This window comes from Bison bison, unplaced genomic scaffold (genome assembly GCF_000754665.1).
Source record: "Bison bison bison isolate TAMUID 2011002044 unplaced genomic scaffold, Bison_UMD1.0 scf7180017864535, whole genome shotgun sequence".
Classification (NCBI taxonomy): Eukaryota; Metazoa; Chordata; class Mammalia; order Artiodactyla; family Bovidae; genus Bison; species Bison bison.
The window spans coordinates 1,650,803-1,669,588 of NW_011495084.1; the positions used below are offsets into that span (position 1 = coordinate 1,650,803).

At 37.4% G+C, this 18,786-nt stretch overlaps 1 protein-coding gene across 1 annotated transcript in view; it reads left to right on the plus strand.

Annotated features, from left to right (window-relative positions):
* PTPRQ (protein tyrosine phosphatase, receptor type, Q) overlaps positions 1–18,786 on the plus strand; it is a 232,711-nt gene that overhangs the window by 77,955 nt on the left and 135,970 nt on the right. The window contains exons 20-25 of the mRNA XM_010832015.1: positions 36–201; positions 1,707–1,997; positions 2,267–2,542; positions 2,905–3,056; positions 7,184–7,325; positions 10,557–10,826. Coding sequence (XP_010830317.1) covers positions 36–201; positions 1,707–1,997; positions 2,267–2,542; positions 2,905–3,056; positions 7,184–7,325; positions 10,557–10,826 — 1,297 coding nt within the window. The remainder of the gene's footprint in view (positions 1–35; positions 202–1,706; positions 1,998–2,266; positions 2,543–2,904; positions 3,057–7,183; positions 7,326–10,556; positions 10,827–18,786) is intronic.

The following is an 18,786-nucleotide window of genomic DNA, read 5'->3' on the forward strand; positions in this document are numbered from 1 at the left end:
TCTGAACAATTAAAAACAATATGTTTATTTTTCAGAATTTTACACTCCATGAAGTAAATGACTTTGACAATATGACCGTATCTGCAATAATAGATAAACTGGCAATATTCAGCTACTATACATTTTGGGTAACAGCAAGTACTTCAGTTGGAAATGGGAATAAAAGCAGTGGCATAGTTCACGTATATACAGATCAAGACAGTATGTAAATGAAAAGCATTTGTTAATCTTTAATAGGATTAATTTAAAACTTTATAATTTTTCAGAATCTTTTTCTATTTGTATGTATTGGTGATAAAATCTATATTTTATTTAGGCACATTTAACTAGTCAGAGAAATTTGAAAATGCATTAATACAGCTGTAAACCTATTACAACAGTAACAACCTTTTCTATTCAAGGAAACTGCTACCATCCATTTATAAAAATTCTGTCACCTATATTCAAAAGATATCACAGCCATAGGTTAATGAAATATACGGTTAATGAAAAATACTGACGTGAAAAATACTGTTGCATGTGTAGACAGATTTTCCAATACTTCATTTGCTCTAGAAATGACATTGTTCCTCTCTCTAGCAACTTGTTTCCTTTTCAGTCTTTGAACTCACGAAGGACTTTATGCAGCATTTTGTTCCTATTGTGTTTATGACTAAATGACCCAAATACCTTTTTTTTTTTCTTTTTTTTTTTAACTCTGGCAGTTTCCTCTTATGTGGATGCTGCATCATCCTTTTTGTGCGGAGTATTCAGAAAACTATAATGACTGAAGCTCTTGTGTTTTAGGTTTCCGTTTCGAGAATACAGTGATGCGTGGATCACTGCCTACTTCTTCTTGTGGTTGCTTCTATGGTCCATTTATTTTTAAAAGGCTCATCTCTTATTGAGAAACAATATTGACCTAAATTGCTGCTGAGAGTAAAATTGCATGTTTAGTATTTGAAGATTATAAATCGACAGACACTTAAAGTATGAAGAGTGAATGCTTTCCCCATTGTTGGGATAATCTTTCAAATTGTTTACTCACTGATGAGCAGTGTAGCTAGGATAGAATATGCAGAATTTATAAGTTTGGAGGAGTTTTAGCTAAAATGTTTAGAGCAGTATGTGGTCAACATCATTTCAGGCATTCTTTAAATGGAGATCTCTCCCAAGATTTTCACCAACCTATAATGTTTTATCAGTCAATATTATAGCACCATAAATAATAAACCCTGTGCACTATTCCTGGTGAGAGGTCCTAGGTGACTTCATATGTACAATAAGGATAATCTCCAGAAGAAAGAAATTAAAAATCTGAGTATACATGTATATATCCATACTTGCACACTCATAGTCTCATATACATAATTTCCATCACATACTCAAAATCTACACAGACTCATAATACCCATTTTGTAGGAAAGAAAAGCCAAGAGGGTATTGTATAAAACAATTCACACATATTAGAGATGAAAAGGTTTACCTTGAATGATTTGAACATAATTTTAATGTAATTTTTTAGATTTTAATTTTAATGTAATTTTAATGTAATTATTTAGAAGGTATTTTGTAGTAGATGATGTTACCATGTGTGGATCTAAACACCGTAGAAGCTGGTGAGGTAGTAGTTGCCCTTTCAACAGTGAGCCTCTGGTTTGTGAATTTACTTCAGTTTTACCTAGGGTGACTGATGATTTTTATATTTTGCACGTTACCTATCATAGTACCTGAAGGAGTTGTGGGAAACCTGACTTACGAGTCCATTTCGTCAACTGCAGTAAATGTCAGCTGGGGCCCTCCGTCTCAACCCAATGGTCTAGTCTTCTACTATGTTTCTCTGAGCTCACAGCAGACTCCGCGCCACGTGAGACCACCTCTAGTTACGTATGAGAGAAGCATGTATTTTGATAATCTGGACAAATATACTGACTATATCTTAAAAGTCACTCCATCAACAGAAAAGGGATTCTCTGATGTATATACTGCCCAACTACACATCAGAACTGAAGAAGATGGTAGGCTGGAACCTTCTATTGCCTATTACGCAGATAGTTGGTGTTCTCTTATTTAGATTGCTTTCTGCTAGAAAATGTTATTCTTACCACTACATAGATTCTGTTTGTTCTTAAGTAATTAGCCTTTCAATAAACACAATAAGGTTTACAGTTTCTTAAAATTAAAATAATTACCTGTTGATAAAATTAAGTCCCATTATTAATGAAGCCTCTTCTTTTTGATACTAATTCACTTTTGTTTCATTTAATATTCTTTTTTTCTTTTATAGTCCCAGAAACTTCACCAATAATCAACACTTTTAAAAACCTTTCCTCTACCTCAGTTCTTTTATCATGGGATCCCCCAGTAAAACCAAATGGTGCAATAATAAGTTATGATTTAACTTTACAAGGACCAAGTGAGAATTATTCTTTCGTTACTTCTGATAACTATGTAATACTGGAAGAGCTTTCACCATTTACATTATATAGTTTTTTTGCTGCAGCAAGAACTATAAAAGGACTCGGTCCTTCCAGTGTTCTTTTCTTTTACACAGATGAGTCAGGTAAGCCAGAATCCGTGTTTCTTCCAATGATTTTACTGTTGCAGCACTTGCTCTTTTTAAGGAAAAGCATGGAAAATGAAAGGATATTTGATTGTCTATTTGTAACAGGCTGACAACTATTCATCTGCTTTGCTGAACATTTTAACGTTGAGTTTCAGAACAAATTGTTCTGTTTAAAGCTACTTTGGAACTTCTGAGTTCCAAGTACAAAGCATCACGACTTATGCTCTTTATTTCTGCAATTAAAATATGACCCGTTTATAAATCTTTCTTAACTAGTGTCTTCCAGAAGCTAGAGTCACGATGATGTTTTTCTGCTAAAAATGTTATGAATGTAAGTTTTGTAATGTGTTTTCCTGCAGTGCCTTTAGCGCCTCCTCAAAATTTGACTTTAGTCAACTACACTTCAGACCTTGTATGGCTGAAATGGAGCCCAAGTCCTGTTCCAGGCGGTATTGTTAAAATATATAGTTTAAAAATTCATGAACATGAAACTGATACTATATTTTATCAGGTAGGTCGATTATAACACCGTATGTTTATTTCAAAAACTTAGACATTCTTGTAAAATATTTTGACATGCGGGGGGAAATGGACTGTTTTAAATAACACAAAACCCATCTTTAAAAAAAAATCTCTTTGGTTTCCCACAATTTAAGGATGCTTGAGGAAAACACAGCAAACATTTGTCAGGTATGGAAGTAAAGTGCTTTGTAGAGCATTTTAATAGAATTTAAAGTTTTTAGATATCTGTAAGTTAAGAAATCATTACACCATTTTGTTAATGCTGCAAAAGTATACAGAAAATTTTTTCAGACTGTTTATAACCTGTTATTGTCTTAAGTGTAATATATTTCTGCAGTCATCCCCCTAAGCTGCAAGGGTTACATTCCAGGACCACCAGTGCATGTCTGAGACCAAGGATAGTACTAAACCTATGTTCTATTTTTTCTTATACATCCATAGCTGTGATAAAGTTTACTTTATAAGTTAGGCACAGTAAGAGATTAACAACCATAACAACAAAATTTAAAAAATTAAAATAAACTGTAAAGAGTTAGATGAATGTTGTCTCTCTCTCTCAAAACATCTTCTTTTACAAATTTAACACCTTTTCCATCTTAAGGGAGCATTTATCATACACTATCGCCATAACTTTTGCAGTTTGAGATACAATAGCAAAACTTGTACAGTTTTTTCCCTTCTTCCCCAATTCATAGCATTTCACAGAAGCTTCGTTTTTACCCCAGATCTTGGCAGCCTCAGCATACAATTTTTTTTTCTCTCCTTATTAAGTTGAGAACTTTCATCTTTTCACTTAAAGGAAGCACTGATGGCTTCTCTTTGGCATCTCTGAATTGCCAGCATCACTACGCTTGTACTTTGGGACCATTATTAAGTAAAATAAAGGTGCACTGAATACAAGACTGTGCTACCCCACAGTTGATCGGATAACCAAAAAGCCCGTGGACTAGCAGGCAGGCAATGCTGGACGCAGGGATAATTCACACCCAGGGCAAGATGAAGCAGGACGCCTGGAGACTGCATCACGCAACTTAGACCAGCTCACAATGTACAAGTTATGAATTTCTGTCTCTTGAATTTTCCATTTAGTATCTTGAATTGAGCTTGACTGCAGGTAACTGAAACTGTGGAAAATGAAACCATAACTAAGGGAAAACTACCAAGTGTTCAAAGAAGTACCAAGTGAATATTTTTAACCTTTTCAGAGATGTGTTTATCCTGGACTTCTAGTAACCTTCCCAGATATAGTATAATTTCACACTAATTGGTCTTTTAAGATATATCATTATTCTTTTTCCTTCAGTGCTAATTAGTTTCCATTTTAAACACTCTTTTACTCCTCCATTTTTAGGTTTCAGAATCAATGAAACATACCCAAAGAACTAATGTAACAAAGGATCTCAAATATACCTGTATGATTTATAGCACCTAATTGCCAAAATATACTGTAATAGACTAGCATTTATTTGAGTATTTTTTTCCCCAAAGGCAAATGAAGTACTGGAATGCTTTTCAGTTACAGCATGGAGGATGCAAAAATTCTGCATAAACATCGTCCCCAGTATTATATGCATTATAATTTATTGTTGATGGTAAATTATTTTTATAGCATGTGTAGCTTACAAAGTGAGTAATGCTATGGCATAAGTAATAATGATTTTTATTATCTTTAAATAATATGGAATGTGGCCATTCCTAGGATAAACACGTATGAATATTGAAGCATGGATGTATTTGTGTGATCTTTCCCTCAGAGCAGAGATGTCTACCATCAACAGCATTAGCATAGTCATGAACTAAGGACTCTGGCATCAAATTATTGGTTGGAATAATTTGCAATAATTTCCAAATGGTTGCAACCCTGCCTTCAAGACTTACTATGCTCCCTTAGGGCAGTTCCTTAACTTCTTATGACTCAAGTTTCCTCAAGTGCAAAATGGGATTTGTAAATATGCAGCCATTAAAAAGTGAAGCTTGTAAGAGGAAAATCTATATCAAACATTTATTTGTTTTTCAAGAAAAACATTTATTACTCTTATTTTTTGACTGTTTTATAGATTCTTTTGGATTTTCCCTTTTTTCCCCACTCTGTTGTCTTTCTCCGTTTTATAGGACTATAAAGTCCAATTAAGCCTTCGAGTTTTTTTTTTTTTCAGTCACATTTTTTATTATTGTTATAAACCTCTGCCCCTGTGCTGGGCATTGGCAGTTCTGTGGAGTTTTCCTTTTTCATTTTCTTTTCTCTTTTAATTTTAATTTTTTAATCTATTATTATTTTATCTACATGTATTTCTTTGTTTAGTTTTCCTACTGTTCTTACCCCCTTGCAATTAATCTTTAACATATATATCTTCTTTATCTACCTAATGCTACCATTGAAATTTCACTATAAGTATTTTTATATTATTAACATAATATGCATACCATAAAGTATTAAATATATCCTTTTTGAGGTGGAAAGAGTAGTTTTCCTTTAAAATCTGCTACTGCTTTTAGTTACTCCTTTCTACGTCTACTTTGTCTTCTACGAATGCTCATCGCCCTACTATCTTTCCGATTCCGTTGTGTGTGCCCGATGCCGTCGTCTTTCCTCTCTCAGTGTCTGGAGCGTCTGCTTTCCTCTCACTGTGTGGCTTTCTTTCTGAGTGTGGTGTCCTGTTTTCCCTTCTGTTTTCAGCTCCCTCTGTGTCCCACACAGCACTTTCTTCTCTCTCTTACCTTCCCAGCGATATGTGCGTCTGTGGAGGCATAGTAACTCTTGGGCCGCTCCAAATGTTCCTGCCGTCCCAGTCAGGTCACTCACACGTACTGAAAGAGAAAGTTCTGCTAAAAATATGTTTGAAAATATTCCTTACTCATGTCTCCCTTTTACAGTTTACTTTGTCAGTCTGTCTACTATCCAATAAGCTACTCACACTTTTTTATTATAATATCTTGAGTTCAGTAATTTCTCTGTGTACTCACTCACCCCTCCTAACCCAAGTCAAAATTTATCTGCTTGTATTTAATTTTTTTCTCCGTATACAGTTATTGGTAGATTTTTCTAATGAATGTAACAGTTGCTGGATGACAGGGACCAGGTCTTATATATCTTTATAATCTCCTGGTTATCTAACCATGTGCGTTGTGAATAGTAAATAAGAAAGAATGAAAGAAAATTGTATAACACAGTGAATTCATAAAGGATATCAATAGCTTGTAAGAGATTAATTTAAAATATGATTCTAACTATGAGTGCCCTGAGAGTTAGTATTCTTGCTAAATTTCTGCCACTGAAATGTTTAATTTATAAGTCAAACTGGTTTATATTTTGGATCAGATATAATACAGTGTTCTTAAAATTATACCACATAAGAGGTTGTCTTTTTTTCCCCATAGGATAACTATTAATCTTAAGTGCTCTTTCTGTTAGGACAGTCCTCTTTGAATGAAGTCCTTGTATTTGATGGTAAAATTTTCTGTGAGACACCATATCCTTTTTGGTATATCTGTGATAACTGTTTTGTTTGTTTTTTCATTTTCCTAAGAGATTGAATAAAATTAGAAATTTAGGAATTGTGTGGGAAAATCTCATAATTTCTGAATCTTAGCTTCATAGGAGCAGAGGTTGTTTCATGCACTGCTGTGTTCCCAGGTCCTCGCATATAACAGCTGACGAATAAATTAATTTACAAAGAGAATGTTACTGAGAACTAAAAAATGAATTTTGATGAATTCAAGAAAAATAAAGTACCACTGACTGCTCATAAGTTGGATTCCAATTGAGGACTTTAATTTTAGCAAATTTAAAGGAAGTAATCATATGTAATTCTAAGTAAAAATCAGAGAGACAAAATAAAAACAAAATACTTCAGCTTTAAAAACCAATGGCAATTATGATTTTCTTCAGTGTTGATGGGTGTCCAGTTCAACCTTGTGCCTGAGCATACCCTGGGACACACACAAAAACTGTTTAATTTTTGAATTTTTAATTAAAAATACCCATGCTTATTAAATCATAGGTTAAACACAGAAGACATAATTTTTATGTATTAAAAATATTTCTTCCAATTATAAATAAGTTTTTGATGATGCACTGTGACTAAGAGTTTTTTTTTTTTTTTTTCTGCTTTTCAGAATATTTCAGGTTTTCAAACTGAAGCCAAGCTTGTTGGACTGGAACCAGTCAGCACCTATTCCATCAGTATAACTGCCTTTACTAAAGTTGGAAATGGCAATCAATTTAGTAACGTAGTAAAATTCACAACCCAAGAATCAGGTTAGATGTGGGTTTTGGATCCTAAAATGTTTGATTTTGTATTTAACACTTTTCCCTTTGTTTTCTCAGTTTACGTGACTAAGTATCAATATTTAATTGTTCACTCAAAGAAGCTGAATTTTAGTGCTTTCAGGCTAGACTGGATCTTGTCGTTTGCAATCAAATAGATATATATTTATGCATGTTTTTTTCATTTTGGACCAAGGAAGTTGAAATAAAAGACTAGTTTAGGAGCAAAGTACACTACTAGATATATATGAAAATTACCCAATTCCTAGTACTACCTGAGATTGCTGGGGGGGGAAAAAGAGAAAAGCCATTGATCACCTTTAACTGGTTGATTCATATTTTCATGAAAAAAATCTATGATTTTTTTTGTATATTGTACAAAATATTGTTACTATATATACAATAATGTATATTGTAACATTTGAAGAGTACTTTCGTGCATTGGAGAAGGAAATGGCAACCCACTCCAGTGTTCTTGCCTGGAGAATCCCAAGGATGGGAGAGCCTGGTGGGCTGCCGTCCATGGGGTCGCACAGAGTCGGACACGACTGAAGCGACTTAGCAGCAGCAGCAGCAGTCAGGATGTAAGCTTGTATTTCTCCCTAGTTCATCTGTGACATGTGGTGGGGACTATGAAGACTATGAAATACCATTGGTCTAATTAAACAACTTACCTGTGTGTCGTGACATGCCATGGCTCAATTTTGTGTGTCAAATAGTTTTCATGTAGAACTGATTTAAAAATTTAATACTTTTCCTTCTCAACTAGAAGCACATGTGTTTTAAAGGCATCTCTTCCTCACTCTCTCTTTTTTTTCCTTAATTGATTAAGCACTTGATTCTGTGCTAGTCATTTCTTCCCTGTAGGTCTGGATGCATTTAGTGAATCCCTAAATTAAAATTGTAGACCACTGACTGATAATCATTTCACATTAATTTGTGAATACCTGATACTTTGTTTTCATGGCATGCCCCTAAGATATGCTTAGTAAATAGTATTTATAGTGGATACAAGTGCACCCTCTGAAATCAGTGTCTGGATTTGAATCCAAGCTCTGCGACTTACTAGTAAAACCTTGGCAAAGGCACATGACTCCTCTGAGCCTCTATATCTTTAACCAAAAAGAAACATATTTTATCAGTAGCCATCCATAGCTGTTATGAAAAAATATTTGAAGAGATCTATATAAAGCACTTTAATTAGAGTATTGGACACACAAGTACTCAAAAAATATTACTGATGCCCTGTTCCCATAATTCAGATGAAGAAGCTGTGATTCAGGCAGTGAGATGAAAAGGGCTGAGAAAATTAGTGGAAAAACTGAACTGAAACCTCAGCCTCTGACCTCTAGTGACAAGTGGACATGACTGCAGGAAATGTGTATCATAAATTAGTGATACTATGGAAAAATGCTGAACCCATAAAGAAAAAAGAAACATTTAAACCATTTACACGCATATTACACTGATAAAGATTAAGGCTAATCTTGTAGACAGTGTTCTAAAAACCTATAAATATATTTTACCAGTGAAATAAAAATAATTCCATAAAACCCTATGCCCTGATTAGTTAAATAAAATTTTCGACTTGAAGTGTTATAATATCTGCTGGTTAATTAATTGTTTTTAGGTTTATAGAGTCAGTAAAACGGATGTTCACAAAATCTAGGTTTATAATCTACACTTAAGCACATTATCAACTATCTCTTGTTCATTTATTTTTGAAAATAATGGTATATGTTTTTGAAAATAAGAAAGCAAATAATTAAACATATGTAACTGCCAGAACCTTGGATCATCAGAGGAATCATCTTTTCTTTAAATGCCACACACCCTCCCTAAGTTATTCTCCTTTAGTTCTGATGCCTTTGTGTTACAGAGGATGAAGGATTTGTAAAGATGGAAATTTAGGCCAGAGGAGAGAACTGTAGGCAAGTTAAATATGACTTGAATGTTCTTTAAATAACTCTGCTTCCCCATAATGACAGGATTTTTCTTTTTACTGCTTGTTTATAATCCACAAACTGACAATATGCAAATTTTCTTTACAGCATCCTCTTTTTATTGTAACAAGATAAGCTATGCCAGCATGAGGGGACATTTAGATAATCAGATATTTCCCTAGAAGTACCTACTCTTAGGGTCACTTTGGTGGGCCTGGGGTAGTTCTCTTTAACTAGATCTGCCAAATATAGTGCCTACTTCCAAGTAAATTCAGGGAAGTTCTAGAAAAAACTGGGACTGAATTAAAAACTGGGGCTGGTTTCCATCTTCAGTCTTTTTTTTTTTGTAAGTACTGAGGGATCAGGTCTGCACGATTTTTACAAAAAAGTCATCTGAATATATAAGCAAAGTCCCACATTTAGTTACATGTTTCCTAGTGCTGTTAGGCCACATGGGTGAGGCGCCCGCATCTGTATCTGCGTGTGCGTGCTTAGTCGTTCAGTCATGTCCGGCTCTTTGAGACCCTATGGACTATAGCCCACCAGGCCCCGCTGTCTGTGGGATTTTCCCATGGCAAGAATACTGGAGTGGGTTGCCATTTCTTTCTCTAGGGGATCTTCTTGACCCAAGGATGGAATTCACGTCTCGTGCCTTGCAGGCAGATTCTTTACCCATTTAAGCCACCTCGGGTGTTTTGCATGAGAAAGTTCCATCATAAAGTATGGCTAAGACTGCTCCTTCCCATTAAAAGATGAATAGGGCAGGCTTCAACCACTGCCTGAACTTGAAGCTGGCTACCCAGTTGCTTCTGAGTATTTGAGGTTGTGTTGATGTTGCGCCTAGGAGAATATTCAGTGGTGGATTCAGTATTGTAAGGATTGACATGGTTACATAGAAAATGGCCCATTTGATTCAGTCCATGTTAAGAAGTTTCTGAGCACATGTTGAAGGGCCCAGATGGTAAAGAATGTGCCTGCAAAGTGGGAGACCTGGGTCGATCCCTGGGTGGGGAAGATCCCCTGGAGAAGGGAATGGCTATCCACTCCAGTATTCTTGCCTGGAGAATTCCATGGACAGAGGAGCCTGGTGGGCCACAGTCCGTAGGGTTGCAAAGAGTTGGACATGACTGAGTGGCTAACACACTTGAAAGGTTGATATGTTACATTTTTATTCTGTGTCTACTCCTAAACATGATTTTGTCTAGCAATCACATAATTAAATCACTTATCTGTTACATGTGTATAAATTTTAACTTTGGGCATTTGCTTATCTCTTAAGTTCCAGATGTTGTACAGAACATACAGTGTATGGCAACTAGCTGGCAGTCAGCTTCACTGAAGTGGGATCCACCCAAAAAAGCAAACGGAATAATTACACATTATACGATAACGGTTGAAAGGAATGCTACAAACATCTCTCCCCAAGATCACACGTATACATTCATGAAACTTCTTGCCAATACCTCTTATGTCTTTGAAATAAGAGCTTCAACCTCCGCTGGTGAAGGTAATGAAATGACCTGCAACGTCAGCACGCTACCTGAGACAGGTAACTAATGTGTAACAGGTAACTGACCTGAAGCCAGTGATTTACCTGCAAAAGGGAACTAGCCTGCAACACATAACTGTTCCTGGACTGTGTCTTACGTTTGTCAATAACATTTGTCATCTTTAGAGCATATTTGCCCAAAACTATATAAGAAATATTAAAAAATAGAACACATACTTTTTTTTTTATTTTATTTTTAAACTTTACAATATTGTATTGGTTTTGCCAAATATCAAAATGAATCCACTACAGGTATACATGTGTTCCCCATCCTGAACCCTCCTCCCTCCTCCCTCCCCATACCATCCCTCTGGGTCGTCCCAGTGCACCAGCCCCAAGCATCCAGTATCGTGCATCGAACCTGGACTGGCATCTCGTTTCATATATGATATTATACATATTTCAATGCCATTCTCCCAAATCGTCCCACCTTCTCCCTCTCCCACAGAGTCCAAAAGACTGTTCTGTACATCAGTGTCTCTTTTGCTGTCTCGTACACGGGGTTATTGTTACCATCTTTCTAAATTGCATATATATGCGTTAGTATACTGTATTGGTGTTTTTCTTTCTGGCTTACTTCACTCTGTATAATAGGCTCCAGTTTCATCCACCTCATTAGAACTGATTCAAATGTATTCTTTTTAATGGCTGAGTAATACTCCATTGTGTATATGTACCACAGCTTTCTTATCCATTCATCTGCTGATGGACATCTAGGTTGCTTCCACATCCTGGCTATTATAAACAGTGCTGCGATGAACATTTGGGTACATGTGTCTCTTTCAATTCTGGTTTCCTCAGTGTGTATGCCCAGCAGTGGGATTGCTGGATCATAAGGCAGTTCTATCCCACATGTTACGTAAGGACCAGCTCCTGGTACATTGAACCACCTCCACAGCAATGGGAGACTGAAAGGAGGGAAAAAGAGAAAATCTTTTGTGTTTTACAAGTATGTATTTCTTATTATATAAACACCAAACACTGAATTATGTCTTATCATAATTTAAAATAGGGGATAAATATATAATATCTTTTTAAAGTTGATTTTTGTGGCATTGTTAATGCTTCCCTGAATTCCATAGTTGCAGTGTCAGCTCATTTTTTTCTATTTCCTTCTCTTTATAATGGCCTTCATCTTTATATTGTTGGGATAAGGATATCCAGGTCACTAAGCTCTAGTTTTCAAAGAAGAAAACTCTCACCCTCCCTAACAGTGATCCGTCCTATATCATAATCTCTTTCATCTTCTACCATCTCTAATGATTATACTTCTTCATATCAATGAAAACCTGATTCCTTCCTGGTAATACCACTTCCCTGGAGGTCCTCTCTAGTGGGGACTGTGGGGTTGACATAATTGTTTACCTCTGGCATGTCTAGATCCTTATCTTGGAAACGTCTTTTAGCCCTTTCCTCCTTTTGAAATCAGCATCACCCAGTTTTCTTGACTTTTCTGTCTTCGAGGCTGTACACCACAGAGCTTCAGGACACAGTGTGACTTCTCTCTGATTTCAGCATCCAAGTCAGCATCCTTTAAGGCAACATTTCTTGAGACTTCAGGGTTTTCCTGTTCGTCTGGAATGGATGCATCTCAAAATATGTCATCGTGACTCATCTTCCAGGAGATTCCCTACTCTGAATGGACCTCACTGTTTGTTTTCACTAGATGCTGACTGATGAACAGTGCTGGAGAAAAATGTAAATGGTTCTACCTTGTTGAGCTATTTTCTAACTCTCCCAACTGCCCTACAGTCTGCTATACAGTGTACATCCCTGGTTTACACTTCATCAATTTTCCACAGGAAAATTCTGCTCTTACTCAGAACATAATCTACCCCCCGTATCATCCATCTTTGATGTTCTTATCCATTTTACTAATAGCATCAAAGATATTGATTTGCTTTCCTTCAAAATTTACCCATATCTTTATTTCTCTCTCAAAATATCCTCCCTTGGGGATGTCACCCACCGCCTTTCTGTTTGCAGGAATCTCACTGCTCATTTTTGTTTCAAACTCATGTCGCCTCTAAAACATAGCTCCATCAATTTGATCTACTTTCTCATACACTTTATTTTCTTTCTCACTCTTTTGTGTGCATACACACACACAAACAATCCCACCAGTTGTTAGAAAATTTCAACTGAGGCCCTGGTTGGTATATCAGCCCTAACTATATTCAAAGTGGAATTCATGAAATGTGGATTCTCCTTTTCTTCCTCACTTTTCTGTACCTGTTCTTTATAATCAGTTGGGGACAAAGCCTTATATTTTTAATGTGATTCTTCCCCCCACCTCTCCTACATATAATCAGGGCTTATCAATTCAATCTCTGCCATTTGCCACTTCTTCAACTTGACTGTCCCCATTTAATTTCAGACTTGCTGCTTCCTATAATAATACCCTAAAGTGGCCTTATCACCCATACTTATCCAGCCTGCCCATCAGTACCATCTTTCCACCCACTTACTTAGATTGAATTGGCTCTAATATTCAATCTAGAACCTTTATGTGTTGGCTGTTGAATTTTATTTCCTAAAGGATAAGAATTAAATGTACAGATTTTAAGTATCTGAAGCACAGAGGTGATAATGAAAGTTGATGTGTGTAAGAGATGGCTCAGAATGCTCCAGAAGTTTTACTTACTCTTGTATACAAGTCTTTAATGATATGCTAAGTATTAAAACTCAGAGAAGGCAATGGCACCCCACTCCAGTACTCTTGCCTGGAAAATCCCATGGACAGAGGAGCCTGGTGGGCTGCAGTCCAGGGGTTCGCGAAGAATCGGACACGACTGAGCAACTTCACTTTCACTTTTCACTTTCATGCATTGGAGAAGGAAATGGCAACCCACTCCAGTGTTCTTGCCTGAAGAATCCCAGGGAGGGAAGAGCCTGGTGGGCTGCCGTCTATGGGGTTGCACAGACTCGGACACAACTGAAGCGATTCAGCAGCAGCAGCAGCAGCATTAAAACTACAGATTCCTGGACATCACCCTAGACTTGGCTGAATCTCCCAAGAGATGAAGCCTAACAATCTATACTCTGAAGCATCTCTCTGATGACTTTGTAAATTTGGGGAATGACTGGACTAGAAGACCTAGGGATTTTGATGGCAGGTGGTATGTAGCAGAGAGGACAGGCAAACAGTGTCAGAGAGATCCAGAAAGGGGTGGCAGGTGTTTCCTCAGTGGGTGGGCAGCAGATCATCACCATGCAGAGTCTGAGAGAGGGATATATGTTCACATCCAGGCAGGTGGTCCTGATCACTGGGCGGGAGCTGGGTCTGAGAAAAAGGGCAACAAAAGACAGGACAGAAATTCTGAGACAAATGAGAGCTTTGAGACTCAGAAAACAAGACAGAGGACTCATTATTATTATTGATCCCAGTGGTACTCCAGGTGGCTGCGCAGGCACAGGAATGAAGCGGAAGTTCAATGAAAAGAGACACATAATCAAAGTATGCATACTTGAGGTAGAGCCACCTGAACTTAAGGATGGGTCTATGTAAAAAAAGAAATCCTGTAATTAAAGACTTGAATTAGATTTTAACTCAGGATTAAAAGACCACAGGAATGGAGGTTGCCGGAATTCTAAACCAATGAATTAGGCAGGTATTAGACATATTGTTCTGAGTATTCTGTGCTCCCTTGTCACTAAAGACAGTGTTTCTCAAAGTTTGGACTTCCAACTCCCTGCATCAGAATATACCTGTACATCCCTGAGGCCCCTACTCTAGACCTATGGGATCAGAGTTTAGAAAATAAAACTCACAAATCTTCATTTAAACAAGATAGGTGGGTGAGACAGTGCTGAAATTTGAGTACCATTCTATTCCACTGTGTATGTATACTCTTTGCTTGTGGAGACTGTCTTACTTGTCTTTGTTTTTACTAACAGTTCATAGCAGAGAGACATGGGCATTCTAGGCACTCAGATTTTTGTAAAAGAAAGAAATGAATTGTATTCTCATGAAATTCACAATTTTTTATAAGGGTTTTACTCCAGTCTGATACATTATGTCCACATTTCCATCAGGCAAAAGTATAGATATTTTCTCTACAGTAAATGTAAAAGTTTTTTTTTTCAATTAAGGAGAGTCATTCATGTGAAATATGAGTATTGCTGCTTCAAAAATATTTAAATAATTTGTCTTTGAAATTAATTTCCAGATCTAATATGTAATTGTATTTATGATTACAGTTTTTATGAGGTAAATAATTTGCTTTTATCTGGGTTCACATGAATTGTTTGTAGATGAGACATTAGTAAGAACTAGAGATTCATTGTTCAGAATGGAAGCAGTTTTATAGCTGTTGCAAACTTCTAATTTATGGTGGTCTAAGATTAGTCACAGTGTAAAATCAGCTCTGAGTCACTGACTTTGTACTTATTTTTGACATGAAGTAAAGTCAAATTTGCCTCATGCCCTTGTTGCCTAGTGTTTGACCTTAACATTCCTTCCAGAGATCATTGGGTATTTTGCTCAGTGTAAACTTGGTGATATCTGGGCACAGTTAAACACGCTTCATGATGACTGTATTTATGAGGAGATTAGCGTTCAGTGTCTAAACTGGCTCCATTGTCAGAGTCAAACATGTTGAAATAGGGCATATATAGACGAAGGCAGCCAAACCTGGTGATTTTAACAGTATTTTGTGTCCAAGTATATTATATTCACCAATAAAAATATTATAGCAAGTTCATGTGGATACAAGACTTAACTTTTAAAATCTCAAATTGCTTCAAAATGCGTACTCTTCTCCATATTATTTTCAAATCTTAGTAAATATGGTTATTTACTATTGAGTTTGAAAAGTTCTTTTTGCTGGAAGTTAGTTTTTCAGTTTGGATTTATTCAAAGGTCTCCCAGGTTCAGTAATTTAGAATCCAAAGAGGAAAAGAAGTTATATTCCTTGGATGCCCAAAACTTAGAAGAAGGAAAGTGAAATATGCAGTTGTGGTTTTTAGGGTGTTCTTTTCAGCAGTGATTTATTTTTTTGTTTCCCCTTTAAAATTGTGTTTGTTTATTTTGGGCTGTGCTGTCCCTGGGCTTTCTCTAGTGGCAGCGCGTGAGGACTTCTCTTGTTGGGGAGACAGGCTCTAGGACGTGTCGGCTTCAGTATTTTCCATGCATGGGCTTAGTTGGCCCACAGCATGTGGGATCTTCCTGGACCAGGGATCAAACCTGTGTCCCCTCTGTTGGCAGGTGGATTTTTTACCCCCGGGCCACCAACAAAGTCTTGGCAGTGATTTCTTTACTAGTTTTTAATAGTAGGTATTAGGTACCTAGAGGAAGTCCACTGAGCTTTCACATATATAAGTGGATCAGCATTGAATAGGAAAGTTTAATTTCCCTGTTTTCCCCCTTGTATTCTTGGTTCTTTCAAATGTCCCTGTGCTGCTTAATAGCATACATGTGAACTGTCTGTCCCCTTATGCAATGCCATGACCACCATTCCCCTAAGATCTCTTTAAGAAATGTGTTTTTATGTACTTTCTTTGGTAGCTTATTTTGTGGATTTCTCTGAGCAGTGTCAAGATGACTGGGAAAAGTGTGATTATGACTAAATCTGACTTCCATTTACCAGCTTTTTTAAAAAGTGAAATATTTATACAATATAGAAGAAATCAGACCATGCTTAAGTACCAGTTAATAGAGTGAATGTGGGTGGTGAAAGTGTTGCAAATTAATGTACGAATTCAAAAGTTTACTTTTTCCATTGTCTGCATCCCACTGACATCACTCTCCTCAGTTGAGGTGAGAAGTCAAACATGCAGGCAAATTGTGTAATCCTGTTTGTTCTTAAGCAAGTGAATTGCCACATTCTAGTTACCAGTCAGTAATTGCAGAAAGCACAAAAGCCATTATAATTGCTTGTCACAGATCAAAGAGAAATAGCTACTATTATTGGTACTTTAATTGAAGTTCAAATGCTTTACAATGTATTTCATACAGACTTAAATGGGATTCAGTTCAGTTCAGTCGCTCAGTTGTGTCCGACTCTTTGCAACCCCATGAACCGCAGCACGCCAGGCCTCCCTGTCCATCACCAACTCCCGGAGTCCACCCAAACTCATGTCCATTGAGTCGGTGATGCCATCCAACCATCTCATCTTCTATCGTCCCCTTCTCCTCCTGCCCTCAGTCTTTCCCAGCATCAGGGTCTTTTCCAATGAGTCAGCTCTTCACATGAGGTGGCCAGAGTATTGGAGTTTCAGCTTCAGCATCAGTCCTTCCAATGAACACCCAGGACTGATCTTCTTTAGGATGGATTGGTTGGATCCCCTTACAGTCCTAGGGACTCTCAAGAGTCTTCTCCAACACCACAGTTCAAAAGCATCAATTCTTTGGTGCTCAGCTTTCTTTATGTTCCAACTCTTGTATCCATACATGACCACTGGAAAAACCATAGCCTTGACTAGATGGACCTTTGTTGGCAAAGTAATGTCTCTACTTTTTAATATGCTGTCTAGGTTGGTCATAACTTTCCTTCCAAGGAGTAAGCGTCTTTTAATTTCATGGCTGCAGTCACCATAAGCAGTGATTTTGGAGCCCAGAAAAATAAAGTCAGGCACTGTTTCTACTATTTCCTGATCTATTTGCCATGAAGTGATGGGATCTGATGCTGCCATGATCTTAGTTTTCTGAATGTTGAGCTTTAAGCCAAGTTTTTCACTTTCCTCTTTCACTTTCATCAAGAGGTTCTTTAGTTCTTCTTCACTTTCTGCCATAAGTGTGGTGTTATCTGCATATTTGAGGTTATTGATATTTATCCTGGCAATCTTGATTCCAGCTTGTGCTTCTTCCAGCCTAGCGTTTCTCATGATGTATTCTGCATATAAGTTAAATAAGCAGAGTGACAACATACAGTCTTGACATACTCCTTTTCCTATTTGGAACCAGAGTCGGACACAACTGATGTGACTTAGCAGCAGCAGAGTTATTTGGACCTACAGATTTGAGATCACCAATTCCATTTGGGATTCAAACAGGTCTTGAACCCCAAACACAGAGCCTGGGCATGGTGGTGGTGGTTTAGTTGCTAAGTCATGTCTGACTCTTGCAACCCCATGGACTGTAGCCTGCCAGGCTCCTCTATCCATGGGATTCTCCAGGCAAGAAATCATGTCCAGTTCTAATTGTTGCTTCCTGACCTGCATACAGGTTTCTCAAGAGGCAGGTCAGGTGGTCTGGTATGCCCATCTCTTTCAGAATTGTCCACAGTTCATTGTGATTCACACAGTCAAAGGCTTTGGCATAGTCAGTAAAGCAGAAATGGATGTTTTTCTGGAACTCTCTTGCTTTATCCATGATCCAGCAGATGTTGGCAATTTGGTCTCTGGTTCCTCTGCCTTTTCTAAACAGGATACTTTCCTTAAAAGTGAGCATGAGATGAAAGGTATCCTTTATACTTGTGATGTGTTGGATATTTGACCAATATATTACTGATTTAATGCTTACTATGCCCAGGCTTCCCTCATAGCTCAGTCGATAAAGAATCTGAAGCAGTGCAGGAGACCCTGGTTTGATTTCTGGGTTAGGAAGATCCCCTGGAGAAGGAAATGACAACCTACTCCATATTCTTGCCTGGAGAATCCCATGGATAGAGGAGCCTGGCAGGCTATAGTCCATGGGGTTGCAAGAGTCAGACATGACTTAGCAACTAAACCACCACCACTATGCCCAGGCTCTGTGTTTGGGGTTCAAGACCTGTTTGAATTCCAAATGGAATTGGTGATCTCAAATCTGTAGGTCCAAATAACTGTGCTGCTAAGTCACATCAGTCATGTCCGACTCTGTGGGACCCCATAGATGACAGCCCACCAGGCTACCCCGTCCTTGGGATTCTTCAGGCAAGAACACTGGAGTGGGTTGCCATTTCCTTCTCCAGTGCAGGAAAGTGAAAAGTGAAAGTGAAGTTGCTCAGTTGTGTCTGACTCTTCGTGACCCCAAGGTCTG